This window comes from Leptinotarsa decemlineata, unplaced genomic scaffold, assembly GCF_025532065.1.
Source record: "Leptinotarsa decemlineata unplaced genomic scaffold, Ldec_3_MD MMD2_tig00004307_RagTag_RagTag, whole genome shotgun sequence".
NCBI classification, from domain to species: Eukaryota; Metazoa; Arthropoda; class Insecta; order Coleoptera; family Chrysomelidae; genus Leptinotarsa; species Leptinotarsa decemlineata.
The window spans coordinates 9669346-9693100 of record NW_027412606.1 but is presented as its reverse complement, the minus strand read 5'-3'; the positions used below and the strand labels follow the sequence as shown (position 1 = coordinate 9693100).

The following is a 23755-nucleotide window of genomic DNA, read 5'->3' as shown; positions in this document are numbered from 1 at the left end:
TACCAAACAGTTGTTAGACTACAGTAGGAAAGAACTACGAGGTCTAACAGGCCTTCTTACAGGTCACTGTCGTTTGAATCATCATGTGCAGACACTCGGACTATCAGAAGACAGTTTGTTTCGCCTTAGATTACAAAATGATGAAACAGCAGAGCTTATACTTTGTGCTTTATTGGTCGGTCTGGATCGTGATCGCCTAGTTCTTGCAGATGTTGCGTTTTTCACGGATGAAATTCATGAATTTTGAACATTTTCTTCACCGACTCACGTGACAGATATTCGACGAGTTTATTCGATTCGTCTTTATCATCCCAAGAAACATTTAATGTTTATGAATACGAATCAACTAAATTAACTAAAGATACAAATTAAATGGAATACTGAACAAGAAAACACAAGTAATTGATATGAGCAGTGAACATTGCTCTTTTAACGAAAATATGAATAACTGAATAACAAACATTTCAGTAGAATAATCAATATGGGCAAATAGTTGAATGTGAAATTTCCATAATCAATATAAAATATTCAGATGATTCCGGCTGTATGAAAACTATATAATCCTCTATTTTTCATTTTAATTCATTAAAAACTTTTTCAATTCATTGCCTCTTTATCTCTAGACCTGCGAAAACCATTCTGATCACTATATGAAAGATTGAAGTTTTCCAAATAATCGGTTAATCTTTTATGCATTAATCGTTCTAAAATTTTGGAAAAACCTGATATTTACTGCTTCTACTTCCTACTCCATAATCGCTATTCATTCTATCCGCCCTTACATTCTTTGTCCTATATTTATATGTAATCTGTTGATGTAGTATTCAACATAGCAAGATATATTGCAATTGTATTCAATGCCTTACCAATCACGATGCTTCTGATATCCCCAAACCATGAAAAAAATTGGTGGACTTGATCAATGTTTTTACCTGAAGATACAATACAATACAAACCTAATAGCCTTTTCCATACTGTGGACGTCAATATCATGGACATTCAATAGATGCCTCTTCAAGATCCATGTCCATATGGAAGTCTGAAAGATATCCTGTGTTTATAGGGATATCAAATCCTTGGTTTATTTCATCAATAACTCTTTTTGTTTTCCAGGGGCCTATAGCAACAAATATGATCAACACTGGTCTAGAAACTGGACAATGGGCTGTGTTACAAAATTGCCACCTGGCAGAGAGTTGGATGAGAGAATTAGATAGAATTTGCGACGAAGTGATTGTACCAGAAGTAACAAATTCCAGTTTCAGATTATGGTTAACAAGTTATCCAAGCAAATCGTTTCCTGTCGCGATTCTGCAAAATGGTAATCATCTCTGGTATCACCTGATTTTGACATGCAGGGGTTGGATCCATTTCGAAATATAAGCGATATAATCACTGTAAAACAAAGATAAAAAAGATACGAGTTATTATATTGAATTATCATTTCTGAATACAAAAGTTTTCTGACGACAAATTCAAAAGTCACCATTGGTCAATATGTATCTTCCCGCATTATACAGTCAAAATATTCATTGATTCATAACAAAATTCAGAATTGCACCGTTATTCTTGTGTCACTTCATGAATGTATTGTCTTTATTATTTCAAGAAATATTAAACGTTTATGAATGATAGCAAACTGGAAATTCGAAAAAGTGATGAAATACTGAACGAAAAACACCTGATAAATCCATTATGATAAATCAAGTTCTGCTCAAAATTGAATTCGAAATCACTAACTGATAACAATTTTGATGTGTCGTATTTTGATTATCAATTTTACTGATTTTTATAAAACTTTGTTCCAAAATTCAAGACATATAGGTCATAAAGTTAATAGAAAAACAAATTATTTATTTGAACAGAGTGTTCAAATCTGAAAAGTTGTTTGGTTTATTCAAATTTTGAGTGGTTTCTACTTTCGAAAGTTTCATTTTGTGAAGACTCTAGATGTGTAATCGTGGATTTATTGGCTGATTTCTAAATATAAATAAAATAATGCAATTGTGAGTATGTTAGAATGAAGCATATATATTTTAGAAACAAATTAAGAGATTTATGCCTCATGATCTTGAATAGAATTGCGACAGATATTTCGCTTGAATAATTTCAGTATATTTTCTTCACCATCATTTCTCATCAAGATGCAATATTCATTATAATTGGTATAACTCATTAAATCATCATTAATATCTATAGGGTTGGTGCATCTGTTCAATAATCTTTCAGAAGTACTCTTTTGAGGCGATTTTTTGAAATTTCTCAATTTTTTTCGTTCTTTAAATTGTTTTCATATCAACTTGAATTTTGTCACTGTTGCTTATCTGAAAAGTATGAAATTGTTGTAACATCTGTAGATAATTCAACTGATCCCTTGAAAGATAACTTCGTTGATGAGTTAGGGCATACTAAAAAAAGGATGTACCAACAATATATATCCTTGCGGTTCCTAAAAAAAAATTTTCATGCAAATATTTTTGTCGGTCATTGATTTAATTTGCAAACCAATTGAAGGCATACCCTCTAAAAAATTGTTTTATTTTGAAATCAATGTCTCGATATGTTTAGTGGCAAATGATTGAATCTTATTTCAGGAGAACATGCAACATTTTTCATCATTGTCAGTTTCAGTTTTGATTTTTGAATGGCATCTTCTGCTGCTTCTTCAGTATCTTTAGACTTGCAGAAACCATACTGAGCACTGCATAAAACATCACTGTTTTTCAAACTATCATTTGAAATTTCATAAAGCAATCTTTCTAAAACCCAAAAAAACTGAAAAGGGCTTGGTTCACTAGTAGTTGTCAGAACCATCATTTTGTCATTTTTATGAAAACTTTACAGTTTTCATATCATTAGGTTTCACTTCACTTTCGAAAGATTTCGAAAAAATAATTAATAAAGTTGTTGAAATTTCAGTCATGGCGGGTTTTACATTATTTATACTATTATTATATCATCATATCAAATGTTCAATCATTTCCTCAGTTACAGTCCAATCTAATGGCCCAAAACATAGAAATTTTTCCACATTTTCAGGTCGTCATGAAGTATTCGGAATGGTAGAACATAATTATTTACTCGTAACAATAATGATCTCACAAATTTGAAATACATTATCAATTTTATAATTATTCAAACTTATACTTTTCATGTGTCCTTTATAATCAGCATTGCTTCTATTGGACAACAATTATTCCATATGAGTACAATTGTTGAAGTGTTTTAGATATTGCTTTAATTTTTTTCTGTTGCATTTTTCAACTATTTTATCAAAGTAAGAATATCTTTGATCAAAAATTGTAAATCAGGATTTTTTTGTATTTGTACGAAGTGATTAATAAAGAGTGGAACTTTTGATTGCTTCTATAGTAGAAATATCGTTATTTATTACAAATATATCATTTGATTTGAAGATATCAATCGATTGTTTTGTTTCATAATCATTGTACACATTATCAATATTTATATCATCAAATAATGAATTAATGCATTTGCGAATTATGAAAACTTGAAGTTATCCATCTGTGTAACGGAGAAACATCTGTTCATTTGATTGGGGTGGCTCTGTTCCACATAACGGGAAATCCAGAGAATTGATTCTTATTGTGATAAACGTTAGCAGATTTCCTTCTCTTCTGCAATATAGAAATCGATAGGCACCTGCAGCTAGTTTCACATATTGAACGACAGCCAGTCCTGTAATCAAAAGCTATTTCATCTGCTATCATGAAGTAACATAGTAGAACATATATCTTCTAATAGGTTGACATAACGTTCAGGAATAATCACTTTCGACGTACATTATTTCAGATGAACTAAAAATTTCACCAATGAGATAAACAATTGTTTTACAGGTGTGAAAATGACAAATGAAGCACCGAAAGGGTTGAGACAAAATCTTTTGAGATCATATATGTCTGATCCCATATCAGATAATGACTTTTATAATGCTTGTCCCAACGGGAAAGCTTTTCGACCTCTTCTATTTGCATTATGCTTTTTTCATGCATTGGTACAAGAAAGACGGAAATTTGGACCTCTAGGATGGAATATACCATACGAATTCAATGAATCGGATCTGAGGATTTGCGTTGTTCAATTACAGGTGAGATATTCTTAAGATATAAGTAGGTTTTTGACGATCTCACTGGGCATACCTTCAAGACTGAAATTCATATCGAATATTACTGATTATTTTTGAAGAAAACCATCATCTTCATGTTATTTATATTCTCAAAGACTTTATACGTAAGTACAATTTATAGTATAGGATCCCAGTATAACACGACCTTCATGGAGCTGGTTAATGGATGGAAAGTATTTCATATCAAACTGAATATGCCAATAAATATATTGCAAGTGGAGTGACTAAAAGAATTATTTCCAGGATATGATGAGTTACCAATTTAAACATTTTTTTTCACACACTTTACTGGTTTGGTTAATATTATACCGGCCAAACCCGATTTTAGGCCAAACTAGTTTTACCTTGGCTAAACTAGTTTATCCTATATGCGATCGGATAAACCGGTACAGCCTAGGCGGAACGGGTCTGTCCTAAGGATGATAGGAGAAACTAGTTTAACCTAGGAGGAACTGGTTGGGCCTAATATGAATAAGTACACTTCAGGATAAACTAGTTTGGCCTAGGATGAATTGGTTGGGCCTTATATGAATAGGTACACTTCAGGATAAACTAGTTTGGCCTAGGATGAATTGGTTGGGCCTTATATGAATAGGTACACTACAAGATAAACTACTTTGGCCTAGTCTATTCTATGCTAACAGGGAATAATAAAATACCAGAAATACAAGAATTGAAATCAAGATGTATTTAATAATTAGATAAATATCAAATTCACTTATTTTTGCATGGTGTACTCTGATGGCATTTAGAATTGCAGAGCACCATTTTTTTCTTGCATTTGCACCTGTTTGTCAAACATTTTTTTACGCAGCTGCACCTTACGAAACCTTGCCCTGAACCAACTGAATGTTTAGTGGCTGCAGTCCTCAGAGATATTTCAGTATCTTGGTCAACATCACCTACGTTTAAAAATTCCTGAATGCAAATATCGAATTCAGTTCTGAAAGAAAAAAACAAATCAAAAGTAATATTTTTCAATCACCAGAAAAATATGGTAATGTCGACATTGAATAAGTCTATTTGAAATAAGTATTATTAAAATGGGCTTTAAAAATACAGTGAGCAAAAAATCTGTACCTGCAATATAATTTCTGCAATACGCCATGTTTGGTGCCAACTTTATAAAGGTCCTCATCGTTTTTCCGAAGAATAACCCCAATAATGTTTATGAGATCACCTCTGCCTTTGTCTACGTTTGGAATTGGTATAGTTACATTGTCTCCAATATTGGCAGGTGGATGGGATTTGTCGGAAGAAGCTTTCATTTTTTGCTTGTTTTTCAAGATTTTTTGCCGCCGTTATTCTAGCATCTTTAATGTTCTACGAATCAATTTCCACAACGCCGCCAACTCCATCTTCACTTTGGTTACTATTCGAATCATCTTCGATAACTTTTCTGAGGTCGTCCTCATCCTGAAGATCATTTATTATTTCTTGCGGTAACGATGAAGTCGAAAGTCCTACTCTAGGCTCTATCCCGAATGAGGCCTTGTAAGGCGATTGTTTTATTCCTGAGTGAAAGGCACGGTTTTTCATAAACTGGACATATCTTAAACCCTCCGACCATTTCGTTGAATTGTTGTCCTTCAGCCAAGAACTATCATGTTCTTTAAATCTTGATTAGCACGTTCAACGAAACCCTGACTTTAACTGTGCCTTGGTTTTCCATGCACAATTTTGAGTTCTGGCCAAAGAGTTGCGAGCTGACTAATCACATTATTGACAAATTCTCTACCATTGTCAGATTGGAGAATGCATGGTGCTCCTATAGTTAGAAATATATCATTCAGGTAGTAGGCCACTTCTGCCGCTTTCTTAGATGTTATCCGCAGAAGAACAAATTTTGTTAAATGGTCTTGGTAAACCATAATAAATTTGAATTGTTCATCAGGTTGTGTCTGAAAATCGATCAAATCCACCTGGCATCTGCTATTCATTTCAGAGTGAAGAATCGGCTTTGAAACTAGTCCTCTCTTCTTTTTTCTCTTCTTTTGTTGACATACATCACACATTGATAAATACAGGCTTATCATTTCTTTTGTTATATTAGCATATTTTTTTGATGTCTCGGTTTGGATGTAGTTATAACGGGTGATATAAATATCGATCTAAATCATTTATCACCCTCTGGTAAAAAATTAAAAGATTTATTGACATCCTTTGGTTTCGCAGCTACTATTAATGATTACACCAGAGTAACAGCTACATCGGCTTCCTGCATTGACAACATTTTTACCAACTTGAACAATGTTTTTACGGCTGGTGTCTGGGAACCATGTATTTCAGATCACAGAGCACAAGTAATTGCTATAAATAGGAAAAAAAAACATTTTTCCAAACGAACCTTTACTTAAATGGTTTTTTTCAAAAAATGGCATATGTAAGCTAAGAAATTTCCTCTTAAATATGGGCTGATCTATTTTTGAAGCTAATCGAGATGTCAACTACTTATCTCATTTTATAACAAACACATTTAGACAGCTGATTGTTGATATTTTTCCTCTGAAAAAATGCCGTGAAAAAGTCAGGAAATCTCCAGTAAATTGGTTTGATGATTCTTTGAGGGAAAAAAGAGACAAACTCTCCACTCTCAAAGCTATTTTAGAGGTCAGCAAAAAACCTGTCGACATTGCTGTCTTCAGGAGTTTCAAGAAAGATTATAATATACAAGTAAAAAACAGCAAAAGATTAACTTATGACAATTTCATTTCGTCAGCTAAGAATAAGTGCAAAGCATCATGGAAAATTGTAAATTTCGAAAGAAATAAAAAAAATATGCAAGCAACCTCCAAGATGACTCCTTGTCTGCTGAGACTTTCAATGAATTTTTTGTTGAAATTGCTGCAAACATAATAAAGTCAATCCCTGCAACGTCAGACACGGAACTGTTAAACTATCGTAATTTCCCTACCCCGAACAGTTCATTCTTTCTATCTCCGGTCACAGAACATGAAGTCCTAACTACCATAGTCAAACAACTCAGGTTGCTTGGATTCTTACGAACTGAACAGCTTCGTCATCAAGGAAGTAGCTGATATAATTGTAAAGCATATCACCTCCCTCATAAATCTGATTTTCTTGTCCGGTATCTACCCGGATGCTTTCAAAATATCAAAAGTCCTACCTCTTCATAAAAAAGGGAACCTTTCGGATACGAATAATTATCGACCAATAACTATAATCTCTATCTTCAGTAAAATAATCGAGACTCTCCTGAAACAGCGTTTATACAACTATTTTGAACAAAACAGGTTTTTTACCCACTCACATAACAAGCTGTTCTCAAGGTGGTGAGTGATGTGATCGAGGGCCTTGAGGAGGGCAAGATAACCGCCATCACATTCTGCGACCTATCTAAGGCGTTTGATTGCATCTCTCACTCTATTCTTCTGGATAAGCTGCAGTTCTATGGAATAAGAGGTGTAGCTTTATCGCTCATTGCCTCATATTTAACAAATCGTTTACAAGCTGTCACATATAACAGCTGTACATCTAATTATAAACCTATCAAACATGGAGTGCCCCAGGGCTCAGTCCTCGGCCCTCTATTGTTCATCATTTACATCAATGATCTACCTAATTTTTTGCATCCCTATAAGTCAGTTTTATTTGCTGACGATACTACGCTCATCTTTTCAGGTGACACCTTGCCGGATTTGCAACAGTCTGTAAAAATTTCACTCTCAAGTGCTGAAACGTGGTTTTCATTAAATAAACTAAAACTGAATAATGAAAAAACAAAGAATCTCACCTTTTGTTTGTCTAGCACTATGTCGAGTGATAACAGTGTGAAATTGTTAGGCATAAACATAGATAGTAAATTATCTTGGCAAAATCATACGGATGACCTACGAGGTAAATTGGCCAGCTCAATTTTTTTGCTCCGTCAACTGAAGCCAATTATAAGTTTTCCAACACTCAAAAATGTATATTTTTCATTATTTCACTCTGTCATTCTGTATCTCTCTAGAGTAGGGAGGGTGAGTGTAAGCCCACGCACTTAGGCCACATGTGACCCATTGTACATCCTCCCAAGGAGTTGTCCTCCTAGGTCGTCGTCCATCCTGTCCTTTCCAGGAAGGTGGACAGGTCGCTGGGAGACATCTCCTTTATATCGGCAGGTGTAGGCCAAGACTCGCCGAACACACACTCTCTTATTGACGATAACTCCGGGCACTCGCACAGGACATGCCTGACAGTCTCATCTTCCTGTTCACACATCCTGCATAGAGGTGTGTCCACTAGCCCCATATTATGTAGGTGTTTCCTTAGCTGACAGTGGCCAGTCAGAAATCCTACTGTAAGGCGTAGATTTTTCCTGGTCATCGCCAGATATTTCTTCGGCGCCAGCTTCCCAGGGTCGCCCAAGGTGATCCTGGCAAGATTACATCCTTTGATTTCATCCCATCTCTTTAAAGATTGAGCATGGGTGTAACATTTGACTAGTTCCGCAATTGTCGAAGTCATCAGGCCGTGGGTGCCACTTGGTCCTAAAATTCTTAGTCCAGCCGCTTCCTTGGCTAAAGAGTCGGCAATGCGATTACCTTTACTCCTGTCGTGCCTTTTAACCCACCTCAGGATAATGTTATTATCTACCGAGGCTTTGGCTAAATCTTGGTGGCACTCTAGTGCTAGCCCTGAAGTAACACGGTGTCTGTTCAAGGCTAATAGTGCTTGTCTGCTATCAGTGCAGATTGTTATGTTTTTGCCCGAAATTTTTTTCTTGGTTATTTCTTTTGTGGCGATTGAGATACCAGCCAGTTCTGTTTGGATCACGCTGGTATTTCTTCCCATTCCCCATTTGATCCTTAGGCTTAGTGATCTGGAGTAGACTCCACATCCTGAACCTTCTTTGGTTTTTGAGCCATCTGTATAAATCCGTATTGCATTTGTAGCATCTGACTCTGTGTTCTGCTTAATTTGTATTTTGTAGGGTTTATTAAACACAAACCTGGGTTCAATTGCATCACTTGTTGCCTGCAGCAGAGGTTGCGCAGTAAGCGCTTCCCGCCATAGGCCCAGCCTCAATCGACCCATTCCTACTTCTAGGTTTACACCAGCCGTGTGCAATCGTACCATGGCCATTAACGCAACCTCCTTAACGAACAGATCCAGAGGGGTCAGACCCGTGATTACTTCCATTGCCGCGGTTGGTGTTGTTCTCATGGCTCCTGTGATGTTTAAACAAGCCAGTCGCTGTATTTGATATAATTTTTGGATGGCCGTTGCTTGTAGAACTTTCGGTCCCCATGCAATGGCTCCATACGTTAACATAGGTCTTATTATTGCACTGTAGATCCAGGCGACTACACGGGGTGAAAGACCCCATGCGCGTCCCACTGTCCTCCGACATTGCTCATAAGCCACGTATGCTCTTTTTGCTCTACTCTGTAGATGAGAGTTCCATGTTAGCTTCTTGTCGAGGATAATACCAAGGTATTTCACCTCTTCAGAGAAGTTTAGTTGGCTTTTGAAGATTTCGGGAGGTTTTAAGCCCGTTAAACTTCTTTTCCTGGTGAAAAGGACCATCTCAGTCTTCTTGGGATTGATCGACAGTGAGTGTTCCTTACACCATGTTTCTATCAATTTGAGCCCATCCTGCGCTCAGTGGGCTCACAGTGTGTTTACAAATTTGCCGGTCTGCAAGATAACTATGTCGTCTGCGTATGCAATTGTGTAGAATCCATTTTTGTTAAGGTGATTAATTAGGGTATCCAGAACTATGTTCCAGAGAAGGGGTGATAAGACCCCTCCCTGTGGACATCCCCTCATGACCAGTCCTTTAACTGTGATGTCTTCTACATTAATACTTATTGCTCTGCTAGAGAGCATCTGGAGTATCCATTCTCCTACTACCAGGGGTACATTCCTGGAGTGTAGTTGCTGGGTAATTGTTGGAAAGGTTGTTTTATCAAACGCTCCCTCAATATCTATGAATATACCTAGGGTGGATTCTTTGTTGTCCAATGATCTCTCGATTCTGCCAACCACATGGTGAAGGGCCGAATCAGTAGACCTTCCCGGGTATATGCATGCTGATTCGGATGAAGTGGGTTGTTAACAAGTACTTCATCTCTTATGTACCGCTCACATAGCCTCTCCATGGTTTTTAAGAAAAACGATGTGAGACTAATTGGTCGGAATGCTTTTGGTAGGGTGTAGTCCATCCTACCTGGTTTGGGTTTAAATACTACTCTTACTTCTCTCCACTTACTGGGAATATACCTCAGAGCTAGAGAGGCTCTGAATATTCCAACCAGGTGTGGCATAAGCGTGTCCAGTCCCCACTGAAGTAGGGCTGGTTCACTCTGTCATTACTCATGGGATTGTACTCTGGGGGAATGCCTCTAGTGCTGTAGATATTTTCCGACTTAAAAAAAAGCAATCAGGATACTTGCCAATGTGAGTTTTCGTGATCACTGCCAGCCCCTTTTTGCACAATTACGCATATTGCCTTTGCCTTCATTATTCATTTTCTCTGTTCTGCTTGAGATCCGCAAAAATCGAATGTGTCTGCGCAAACAATCCGATATTCATAATCATTATACCAGAGCTGCAGGCAATATTCGTACTGATCGTTTTCGCTTAACCAAATCACAGAAAAACTTAAATTATAATCTTTACAACCTGTTACCGCACGAATACAAAATCCTATCAAACAATAAATTCAAGAAGCGCTTAAAAGAATTTTTACTAACTAATTGTTTTTATTCTGTCAGTGATTTCATGGAACATTTTCGACATCGCTAGTGTATTTCTATGGAATGCACTCGCCACTGTGACATTTTACAATAGCTAGTAGTAGTGTACTATATTTTAAAATTTTATTTTATCTTATTTTGTTTCTCTATGTGTTGTACTCTTTTTAGATATTATTTGGACTTACTACAAACATTATGTAATGTAAGGTAGTCAATAAACTTTCATTTATTCATTCATAACATGCTGTCACGTCCTCCATGTCCAACCGCCACATGAGCTGCGTCAATCACATCATAAAGCTCATCAGCCTGTAGATAGTATTTCATATTCCCTTCCCTCCGTGCTATTAGTTTTTTTACATCTCCTATTTTTAGCACACCAAATCGTTTGAGTCGTCTTTGTTGTAAAGGTGTCCTTTTTTCCGACTTTACAGCATCTTCCACTTATTCAACCAGTTCCGAACATTTATCTGATATTACATTATAATGAGAAGACTTTTTCTTTTCACTTTCCGCAATTTCTGCTACAAACTTTTCTCTCCACTTTTTTTGATCTGCTTGTCTACTAGATGTAGAAGGCTCATCCATGATAACATAAAACAAAACCGAAAAAATATACTTTTATCTTTTCAAAACACGAGTATTAACTAACACGTCCTCAATTCAAAGCAGAACGAGCGTAACTGGGCAAGCGACGACGTGAGAAATACGATCGTGGGATCCCCGAATGCACAGGTCTCGACACGTACCTTCTCGCTTAATTTGCCCCTGTTAGCATAGAATAGACTAGGCCAAACTAGTTTATCCTGAAGTGTACCTATTCATATAAGGCCCAACCAATTCATCCTAGGCCAAACTAGTTTATCCTGAAGTGTACTTATTCATATTAGGCCCAACCAGTTCCTCATAGGTTAAACTAGTTTCGCCTATCATCCTTAGGACAGACCCGTTTCGCCTAGTCTGTACCGGTTTATCTGATCGCATATAGGATAAACTAGTTTAGCCTAGGTAAAACTAGTTTGGTCTAAAATCGGGTTTGGCCGGTAACAAATATACAAATTCCATACCAATCGAAAGTATGAAGCCTATAGAATATGCACACGTTAGGATGACTAATTTTTTTTCCGTCACAACTGTTGGGTAGGCAGGTAAATCGATACTAGTAACTTGCACTGGTCTGGTTAATGAATTGAAGTTGAGTTCAAATATAATATTGAAATAGAAGAATGCGTTTTAAATATTTTATTTCTGACCGGGATATTATAAGCTTATATCGTCATAGTTACGCTATCAATAAAGAGGGTCATAAATCCCTTGGGACATTATAGATTTTATAATTCCCTCTACTTTTCACAAGTAAAAATAAATAGAAATGAAAACTGAACCATATTTTATTTATTCACGTCATTACAAATAATAAATGTACAATTTTGAAATGTTCCCTGAAAATTACTTCCACCACTGGAAACAATTTCTTCTTTTGTATGGCTGGAGCTTCTGTTCACTACAGTCGAGGTACCTGCCTCTTCTGATGACAAAGTAGACAACATACGCGCCGTTTTATTTCTCATAGAAAATTCCTTACCAGTTCTTGAAAATATGCCAGAAATACAGTTTCAGTGACATCTTTTGGCATAACATTTTTCCGTGTCAGCCAGTCCAGATATATCTTGTATTCTTTTTGGTATACGGCTTCACTTTTCGATGGAATTAATGATTCTCTTGCTTGTTCAGCTTTTTTCAAAATATCCTCCATTATATTTGGGGTAGAAAACACGTTTTCACCGCAAACACAGCTTGATAACAAAGTTCTGTTTATAAACAAGTAACATAGCAACAACCTAGCAACAAGAAAACTCTACTATAATCAACGGTACCAACGGTACCAAATATACCGGGAAGGTAATGAATTGGTACATTTTTCCGTTTCAAAAATGAACAAAATTTTATTGAAATCGGTCAGAAATAAAATTATCTATGTACCACGGGAATTAATGAGCCTTAATAACCTCAGGCAATTGCTGTCCCTCGGGCCAGAGGCCCTCGGGACGCAAACTTTGCCATCGGTAATTAAGGCCCTCCTAATTCCCTTGATACATAAATAACTATTTTTAAATGAATTAATTGTATATATGTGTGTATATATTTTATGTAATATTCAAGTATATACATCTTCAGTAAATAAAGAGGTAATAGTAATACATATATAATACTAATCTTACAGCAGACAAAATAAAAACAAAGAAAAAATCCATCATAAAATGATGAAAATTATATATGATGAGGATGTTGTGTTTTGAATAAAAATTTTATTATGATGGAATGTAAATACAAGTTTTTAAATTAACAAATCATTTAGTATCCGTGTCGTCGTACATGAAATGGTGATCTCCAACTTCAGAACATTCTTCGTCGTCGCTTTCTGTTTCAGTTGTTTCCACAATTTCTTTCATCCTTGAAGGTGTTTGATCCCCAATGAACCCTAGTGATTTTAAATATTGATCTAAGGCTGAAGTGACATGCATACCGGATCCGTTGCATCAAGCCACATAGAATTGGCGAACATAGTTTTAAATTTTTTTTGTGTCAATGATATCTAGCATGGTGGTATGGTGTTGAAGTCCGAGCCCTTTTTTTTCAACTGTTCGCCGTAGTCTTCAGCAAAGTAATTTTTTAGAGAAATGCGATATCTCGCATCGTTTACGTGGTGCAGTTCTTGATGCTATTCATACTAGCAGTAAATTCTTTAACGGTGTTCATTTTTTCGTTAATGAAAATATCGACTTCATCTGCGAATGACACAAAAACTGTTTGATATCTTAAATTTTTTTGAAAGTAGCTCAAAAGGTGTGAATTTTCCATTCATTGTAACATCGCAACCTGTAGACGTATTCACTAGTAGTGATATTTCACTTTTTTAAACCCGACAACCAGAATTCAGGACTGATTTTTTGCATACAACCTCATACCACCGTATTTGTAAGGAAATAATCTTCAATTCAGCTTGACTTCAATTCATCACTTTGATTCATCAACGAGACCAGTGCAAGTTACTAGTATCGATTTACTCGTTTATACCTGTCAGTATTGTTCTCATCTCTCTCAGCAGCATCATGATATATGATGCTGCTGAGAGGTTAAGTGGGGAATGGGAAGAAATACCAGCGTGGTCCAAACAGAACTGGCTGGTATCTCAATCGCCACAAATGAAATAACCAAGAAAGGAATTTCTGGCAAAAACATAACAATCAGCACTGATGCAGACAAGCACTATTAGCCTTGAACAGACAGCGTGTTACCTCAGGGCTAGTACTGGAGTGCCACCAAGATTTAGCCAAAGCCTCGGTAGATAATAACATTATCCTGAGGTGGGTTAAAGGGTACGACAGAAGTAAAGGTAATCGCATTGCCGACTCTTTAGCCAAGGAAGCGGCTGGACTAAGAATTTTAGGACCCAGTGGCACCCACGGCCTGATGACTTCGACAATTGCGGAACTAGTCAAATGTTACACCCATGCTCAATCCTTGAAGAGGTGGGATGGAATCAAAGGATGTAATCCTGCCAGGATCACCTGGGAAGCTGGCGCCGAAGAAATATCTGGCGATGACCAGGAAAAATCTACGCCTTACAGTAGGATTTCTGACTGGCCACTGTCAGCTAAGGAAACACATCCATAATATGGGGCTAGTGGACACACCTCTATGCAGGATGTGTGAACAGGAAGATGAGACTGTCAGGCATGTCCTGTGCGAGTGATGCAAAATGAAAACGTATCTGATCATATGTATGAATATGAATGTAATAAATGTTTTCGTGTATATGTGCACAAATCTATTGAATACTGATATTTTTTCATATTGTTGATTGTAAATTTGTCCACCATCACACGTTTTTTTATTTGTGACATATCCCATATCATGCTGTATGTGATCTGTAAGGATTGAATAAAGATTATTATTATCATTATTATTATTATCTTTCGATTCTCAATGTAATTTTCGGGATTAAATTTTTATGCATATTCTTTATTGAATAATTTTCGATTTATAATTGCCAAGGTCAAGGTAAAAAAAGTTTCACTTTCTGGCTTTTTTCATTCTTGTAACATTTTCTAGGGAGTATAAGTAATATTGTTTTTCTAGATGTTTCTGACTGAATATGTGGACGTTCCATATGACGCCTTGACATATCTTACTGGGGAATGCAATTATGGTGGCAGAGTGACGGACGATAAAGACAGGAGACTACTGGCTTCGTTACTTTCTATATTTTATACTCCAGAGACCGTCAAGAAGCCTGGGTGAGTTTGAGTAGAAAATAAAGAAAATATTCCAGCTTGAACAAATTTTCCATTACAAACAAGAGTTTCATTTTATTTTTAGATACGCGTTTTCTGCAAGCGGTCTCTATTATGTTCCCGCAAATACAACATATAAAGGTTGTTTGGACTATATCAAGTCGTTGCCTATCATCCCTCAGCCAGAAGTTTTTGGATTGCATGAAAATGCCGACATAACGAAAGATAACCAAGAAACTCAAATCGTGAGTAAATTGTAGGATAGTGTCGTGATCTTCTACAATGATTTTTTGGGTTTAATAGAATCAATTGTGAAGATCGCATTTCGAATTGGGAATATTTTTCTCAGTTATGTGTATATTACAGAGACTGGAAAATTAAAACGCTCATTCAGTCAGAAAAAATGACATGAACAGATAATTGAAGTATATTCTACAAAAAAGTATTTCAGTTACAATGATAAAATATCCATTAGTCACGAAAAACAAGAATTTTCATGATAGTAATGAAATTTAAAAACATACCTACACAGCAGGTTCTGGTAAATACATGTGACAAAACAACTACTTCCTCGGTTAAAGCCACGTTGGGTATTGAATTATCTCCGACAGATGTTTCTGCAAGATACCTCACAGAGGTTCGTCGTGCACATGTTTCTCATCCAGCAGCAGGATAACGCTGAGACCAATTGAGCAGACCACCCACAGACCGGTTTCAAGGTATTACCTATCATCGGTGTATTGATTAACTTCAACGTGGCTCGACTGTATGTAAGAAACCTTCATTTGAGAGAAATACTGTTAGTAGTAACATCTCCATGTCTTGAATAAAGTCCCAAGCAAGGAAGAAACACCTCATGTACCAATACTCTTGACAGAAATCGAAATCTTGAAAACTGTATCGGGGAGAAAAACATATGTATAAGAAAATATATATGTTGAAATAGAATTTCGAAATAACATAACTACACAATAGGTTGTGGTAAATGTCTGTCGATAAGCAACTACTTTCCCGGCAGATACCTTCCGAAAATAGAACTATATCGATATATACCGAGCGGTTTACAAGTTATGCGAAAAGTAATGACATTTTCACTTGCTATCGTGGGTTCCCAACCTTTTTGCACTTGGGTACTACTTGACTTTTTGAGAAATATTGGTGTACCACCAGACCTAAATATTTTAACAAACATATAATATTTACTCCTCTAAAAGTGTTCAAAGTCTTTTTTTAATTAAATTCCTGAGAAAACTTCATATTTAATGGTTAGATATTTATTTATTTATAACATGCTAATGATAAAGGAGGAATGAAAAGATCAAAATGGTATTAATTTACAGTTTCATTCATTACTCATAAGTCTAAAAACATACAAATAAAAAATTATTTGAAAGTCAGCAAAAAATTAATCATCATACAAAATATAGGTACTTTTATAGTCTTTAGTGCGAAACTTGTTGTTTGCTTGTGATTAAAATATCAATATTAGCAGTAATGGAACTTATCTTTTTCACTCACAAAATGAAACCTTACTTTTAACACACATATCATAAATAGCTATTATGAAAAAGAATTGTATTTCGATTCTGGATACTATTGAAATATGCCTTCATACACGTTTTTTGAAAGTGTGCTGCTATCCAATTCTTGACCAACCAATAGGTTAAAACTATTTTTCTTATCTGATTATCAGTAGATCTAGAATTAGGAACTCTAGTATAGCAAACTCTCTGAAAGAAAGCATCTAGTGTGAAAATTGCCAACCAAAGTTTGCTGGTAATTGTTAATAGTTATAACGGAATATTGTCAGGAGATTATGAAGTATCTATACTTCATCAGTCATCTGTTGAAATGAGGAGAGTGAATAAATAATATGTCGGAACAGTTCTGATTACTTTGACACCAAATACAATGGTGTTCATAGGCACAACGACAACGAATGTAAAAATCGTGTTTTCCTGAAGAAGAAGAAGAAGAATATATTTATTGAAATAGGTAACCCCAATATACAATATTATATAAAACATATTACTAACATTATAGAAATTGAAAAATATTATGAAAAAAACTTAAAATGTAGATATAGTTCAAAATTCAAAATAAAAATTTATAGTTTAAAAATAACGACATATGCTAATGAAATCACATTGCTATATAAGTGCAGCTCCAATACAATGATGAATAGAAGAAAACAATATACAAATACTATATTTATTAATATTATCTTACCAAGTATTATTCTATCTAGCATTATGGATAGATTTCAATAACTGTTTTTAAAAAATACTTAATGATGGACTAGATTCGGTTACAATTGTCAATTTATTGTATGCATCAAACCCTTTGAAAAATAAAGAATTTATTGCACTTCTCCTATTTGTTCTGCATAAATGCAAATCAGTATGATTTTTTGTGGCATATTTGTGCACTTCTGAATTTAGACTAACAAATTCGGAAAAATATGAAGGTGATAAGTTATTCAGAATTGTATATATAAATATCATAGTTAAGTAATACAACCGTAAAGAAACTGGTAAAAACTGCAAAATTTGTAACATGATTCTGATTTTAGTGAATCTATTCACTTCTAGAACAATTCGCATACCGCGATTTTGAAGTTTCCGTAATTGAGATGTTCAATTCAGATTAAACATTTACAGAGAAAAGAAAATAATAGTAACTGTATACAGTAATTTTAGACTGTGTGGATAAATTACCAGAAATTCATTCGGAAAAATATAGTTTTTAAGATATTTTTCCACATATATAATCGAGATGATTGACAAAAAGTAATGAATTATTTACCTAACTGGAATCCAAGATTTTCGATACATGACACAATTTCAATGTTTTCATTACCGATTTGTAGATTTATTTCAATTCAATCAAGGTTTTTCCATTTATATTTTGTTTTCATAATCATTTCTTCTGTTTTCGTTTCATCCAGTTTCAATTTATTTGCCATGAATTACTCATTCACATCCTTTAATGCGGCATTAAGTTTATCAATAGCTTTATCTGAGCTTGTATCGTATCATGCCAATGGTGTATCATCTGCAAATTAATTCATAAAATCAACATTTATGGACAAGTTTATGTCATTCAAGTGTAAGATAAAAAGCAGAGGTCCTAAAACGCTACCCTGCGGTACATTTATATGTATTTCTAATTCCTGTGAGATATTATCTTTAACTCTGACTTTCTGCTTTCTATGGTAAACATCATCATCAATGCCATAACCTCTTAATTTTATTTGAAGAATATTACGGTCAATTGTTTGAAAAACCCGCTTCAGATCAAGGAAAACAGCTACTACAAATTTATTGTTATTGTGACATGACGTTAATGTCCATTGAATTCGGTGTGAATATTTTCCTGTTGAATTCAAAATTTCAGAATTGAATGTCGGACAATTGAAAAAAATTGGGAAAAAAACGCTATTGCATCATTCTATCTCGACAATCAAACAAATAACTATAGAATAAAATTCACTTTCGGTTGTGCTATTAGCCGGGAAATAATTGGTTTTCCGGCAGGTATTCACCAGATCCTATTGTGTAGAAATTCTGGAAGATTTGAATGTTTCAGAATTTCTCTTCTCAATAAAAACCAATTTCATATTTCCAGCTGCTACATGGTGTATTACTTACCCAGACTCAAATTACGGCTGGAGGCGGCGGGGAGGATACCCAAGAATTAGTCATAGATTTAGCACACGATATTTTGGGAAAACTTCCAGATATGTTCGACGTGAATTTTGTGAGCAACAAATATCCCGTAATATATAGTAATTCTATGAATACCGTTTTACGTCAGGTGAGTAACAGTTCCAGAAAACTGAAAATTATTATGAAATGATTGCACTACAATTTTGGAAAGTATTGAAATGAATTGGTTTATTGTTTTTAAAAAGATTTACACATTTTATATGAAGATGGAGAAGCAGAAAGCCAATACATTCCATTCCAAAATATTGATCTCTCCTGAGAATATACCACTTTCAATTTATTGTAGAATAATTTGATGTACCAGGAACTAATGAAGCTACAGTCTAGCTAGATCATTATGAATGAAATTTAATGTGAACGTTTCATAATTATCGTCATGATTAATAAACATTTTGTATTCATATAGACTATCGAATGAAATGTCTTGATGTCATATCTAGACATTTCATTTCTTTGACGTATGTCAGAAAATGTAGCTTTTATAATCAAGGCAAAAGTTTTCAAGTAAATTTTGCGTTCTGAAAAGGGAACAAAATTGTTTTCCTAAACGTGGACCACAAATAAATCCTAGGTTTCGTTGACCATAGTTATATGGTGGCACGCGCATGTTTTGTTTGTGAGATATGTCGTCAATGTTTCATGAAAATGAGTCAAAAGCATCTCGGAATTCCAAAACTATCTTGAAATACAGGTTGTTCCATCTGAATAAACTGAGTTTCAACCTATTTCTATATCTTCAGAATTAGTCATGGATTCCGAACACCCTGTATAATATTTAAGAATGGTACTCCCACAACACGATGAGATGAATCAAGCATAGCATATTTATGTTTTCTTTCAAATTTTTGAATTTCATGGAGGAATCACTAGATAGACAAATATACAGTTTTTGATGAAAGAGATGAGTATCTCGGGTACGGTTTTGGTTGAATTACAAAAACTAACTTGAAAATTATGTCAGGAATTCAAAAATGTTTAAATATGAAATTTAAGTTGAGGAAGTTGTATTCACGGAAATGTTGGAAAAACGGCATAATTTTCAGCCGATGAAGCATATTAAAAGCCTTCCTCTTCATTGTGACAAATTTTTTCTCTATATGGTGTTGAATTTTTCCTCTATATTTTTTACTTCCGAGGAAACTTTGAATGGAAAAAATATACATTTTCATTTGTAGGAGCTTATCAGATTCAACAGACTAATTATAGTAGTGAAGAGAACTTTGACTGAAATGGTCAAAGCAGTTAAAGGACTGGTGGTTATGTCGGCAGAATTAGAAGAAACATTTAATTCGCTGGTTATAGGAAAAGTTCCATCTGTTTGGGCGAGTAAGAGCTACCCAAGTTTGAAGCCGCTGGGCTCTTACGTCAATGATTTGATTGCCAGGTGAGAATTGATATGTTTTACTGTTTCACAATGTTTAGAAAACGGGCAGTATACAGAATGATTCAAATGTCGAATATAATGTATATCTTCCTTTCCGGGGTTTCATATAGAACATGTACGTATGTAATACGATATTTATTCAGTTTCAGAGTCATGAATTCATTTGTTATTGTTTTTTGTTGGAGTTTCGTTCGTATCGATGAAACAAAATTTTCTGGAATAAATAATCTAACCTTTCTCTTAGTACTTTCGAGCGATTGAATGTATCTCTGGTATATCAACAAGGCTAGAAGTTTTACAAATCTTTCAAAATTACCTAGAATATAAGGAACGTCTTTTTGAATTCCCATTTCAATATTCAAAATCAATTCTGATTCCTGACATAGTAGTTAATGAATTTTTTCGAAAAAGCATAATAAGAGAAAGAATTGGTATGTTTGGATGCACGAAATCATTTTTTTTTGACCTATGGTTTGAACCACTGTGTATACTTATTCATTTTCCAGGTTGAAATTTCTACAAGATTGGATCGACGATGGGGCACCAAACGTATTCTGGATTTCAGGATTTTATTTCACTCAGTCATTTTTAACTGGCGTCTTGCAAAATTACTCGAGGAAAAAAAAGTTGCCCATAGACTTTATACATTTCGAGTACATTATCACTGAATATGAAACCGATACTAAGCAGAAACTTGAAGATGGTGTATTCTGTAAGGTGAGATGGTGTTAATCACTTAGTCATTTGGTGATATTGTACTCGTGTTTTTCAACTATTCAGAGTATTTGAATGCACTGTTTATAATGAGTTTGAAATAAATACACTTCAATTAGTTTTTCACTGAAATTTGATTCAAGTTATCAACAAATGTTCATTTTCAGAAACCATGAAGTGGTTTGATCAATTCAGAATATTTTAATATTCATTTATAGGTTACTCAAGTACCTACCAAATGATTGTGAGATTTTTTCTGGACAGTTTACACATTCGCAACACGTGTTTCGCTATAACATAGCTTCATCCGGCGTTTTTATACGTATGAAAGCGTATGAAAATGCTAGATAAAGGTATTGTATAGCGAAACATGTGATGTGAATTTGTCTGTATGTCTGTCTAGTGGAAATCTCACTGTGAAGTTTTGAAGTTTTATGGATTTTCTTCAAGTAATTATTTTTCGAAGTTAAGATGGCTCATGCGCAACCGTATTATTTTCATTATTTTCATTAGACCTGAAAAAAGGCATTTGATACTGTGGACCGTAATATCCTTTTGAAAATAATGCATAATAGAGTTATCGTTTAGTTTATAATTAGTTCAAAAATTATTCAATGAAAACAAAGCTATATGTCTATATTGGCGACCAAATTGGTGAAAAAAAATATGTGGAGTTCCGCAAGGATCAATACTTGGACCTGTTTAATTTCTCATATATTTCAATTCTTTGACTGCAGTGAATACATTTTTAAGTTACAAATTGATGTCACCAGTTCAATTAACATATGAAATAGTGTACAAGAAATCGCAATTATCATTTCAAAAGAACTTGATCAAATATCTGCATGGCTTCAATGCCATAAAATGACGCTAAATTTTCAGAAATCTTCATATATGTTTATATCAATTGATTCAAAAGTATCAGTTGAATTCAATAATGAAAATAATAAATACTCTCCTAGTGCTAATATTGTTGGTCTTTTTGTAGATGAATATGTATCATGTGGAAAACACATTGAAACAATGTGTTATCCCATAATTGAAATTTTATTCAAAATTAGAAATGTTTAGGTGTATAAAATACTTTAAATTGATCTATTTTCATTAGTTTATTCCAAAATACAATATTTTATATCTATATAGGAAATGACAACAAATTCCTTATTGAAACCAAATAAAAAACAACAAGGAGTCTACGGTCAACTTGTATAAACCAAAAAACTATTGAATTTTTTATTCTTGCATAAACTCCAATTATGTACTTTCATTCATTTGGTCAAAAATAATCTCAAACATTCAAATTTGACTTATAAAATCAATGGTGACCAACACAATCATTCGACAAGATTTTCAGGCAATCAGAAATTAATGAAAATGAAAATAAATATTGGGCAAATTTTGATATATTATAAAGATATGAAATTTTCCAATGAGCTACCAAATGCTTAAAAAATTATTGAATGAAAATTCTGGATTAATTAAAGAAAAAAATCATTGTTTGTATAGATAAATTATCTGATGAGTACTCTTATGTTCATGTTAATAATCATATTAGAACATATAAAAATGTACATGTGTGTATACGTATGTATACTTTCATTTTTTTCAAGTTTCAGTTCTGACTTTTTATTTCGTGTGCTCTGATCTTACTCAGTTATGTTATAGTTGGTTTTTTCAATTATTGTATTTTTCTCTGCTATAAACATTGTATGTTTCTTGAGAAAATAAATTGTTATTATTATTATTTACTAACTGGACTAGATTAAATTCAAAAATCATGTGGGAAAAACAAATGTGAATTAACGCTTTTACTATTATTATTCATCACATTCCTTTGTAGGGACTGTTCCTGGAAGGTGCAAGATGGGACAGACAACAGAAACAGTTGAATGAATCGTATCCAAAAATTCTATTCGATGTTGTGCCTATAATGTGGTTGAAACCAGCTGAGATCGCAAATTATAACCCAAAGCCTTGTTATAATTGCCCGGTGTATAAAACTAGTGCAAGGCGCGGAGTTTTATCTACAACAGGCCATTCCACCAATTTTGTAATGTACACCACATTCAATACAAATTTACCAGAAAAACATTGGATCAACAGAGGGGTAGCAGCATTGTGTCAACTTGATGACTGAATCAAATTTAGTTTTCATATAATTTTATTTATGTATATTTCAATAAAATATTGACTGTAGAGTTTTTTGTCATTTTGTCATATGATCACCATGATTTTTTTACACGCTTTATATTAGCTTCACCTGTATGTTTGTTTGTAACCCTCAAGCTCGGGATCTGTATTTGACAGAATTACCGACATTATTGCTTGATCTATTCGCGAGTAGATGGCGCTGTATATAACCGCCTTGATATAATTCGAAGTAATTTCACATGTATTTCTTCATTTGCCTGTTGCCTTATTTGTAACCCTCCTTTGCGCTCCTGCTGCCTTGGGCTTGGTAGCTGACTTTCAGACTCCCTCTCCGGAATCGGAAAATATCAACACTCATTTTTCTAGACAATATACGGCTGATTGATCCCAAAGTTTAGATAAAATAAATATAGTTTAAAAAGACTGAAAAACACGCTTTTATAGCATACGAAACTAAAAAATGAAAAATAAATATAGTTTAAAAAACTAAAAAACACGCTTTTAAAGAACTTTGAACTGGTAAGTTGAATTTTCTTTTAAATAACCTTGAAACAATAACGAACAAAAGATTCTAGTATTATTGTGAAAAAAGAGTGGGCGCTTTGTGCCATATTTTTTGTATATCAAGC

The 23755-nt window shown here is 34.3% G+C and overlaps 1 protein-coding gene across 1 annotated transcript in view; it reads left to right on the top strand.

Annotated features, from left to right (window-relative positions):
* The window catches only part of Dnah3 (dynein heavy chain 3, axonemal), a 184373-nt gene extending 161202 nt beyond the window's left edge, over positions 1–23171 (top strand). The window contains exons 47-54 of the mRNA XM_074178952.1: positions 1114–1321; positions 3858–4108; positions 14995–15152; positions 15235–15394; positions 18777–18965; positions 20053–20261; positions 20768–20978; positions 22816–23171. Of these exons, the coding sequence (XP_074035053.1) occupies positions 1114–1321; positions 3858–4108; positions 14995–15152; positions 15235–15394; positions 18777–18965; positions 20053–20261; positions 20768–20978; positions 22816–23112 (1683 nt within the window). The 3' untranslated portion in view covers positions 23113–23171. The remainder of the gene's footprint in view (positions 1–1113; positions 1322–3857; positions 4109–14994; positions 15153–15234; positions 15395–18776; positions 18966–20052; positions 20262–20767; positions 20979–22815) is intronic.
* Positions 23172–23755: the final 584 nt, after the last annotated feature.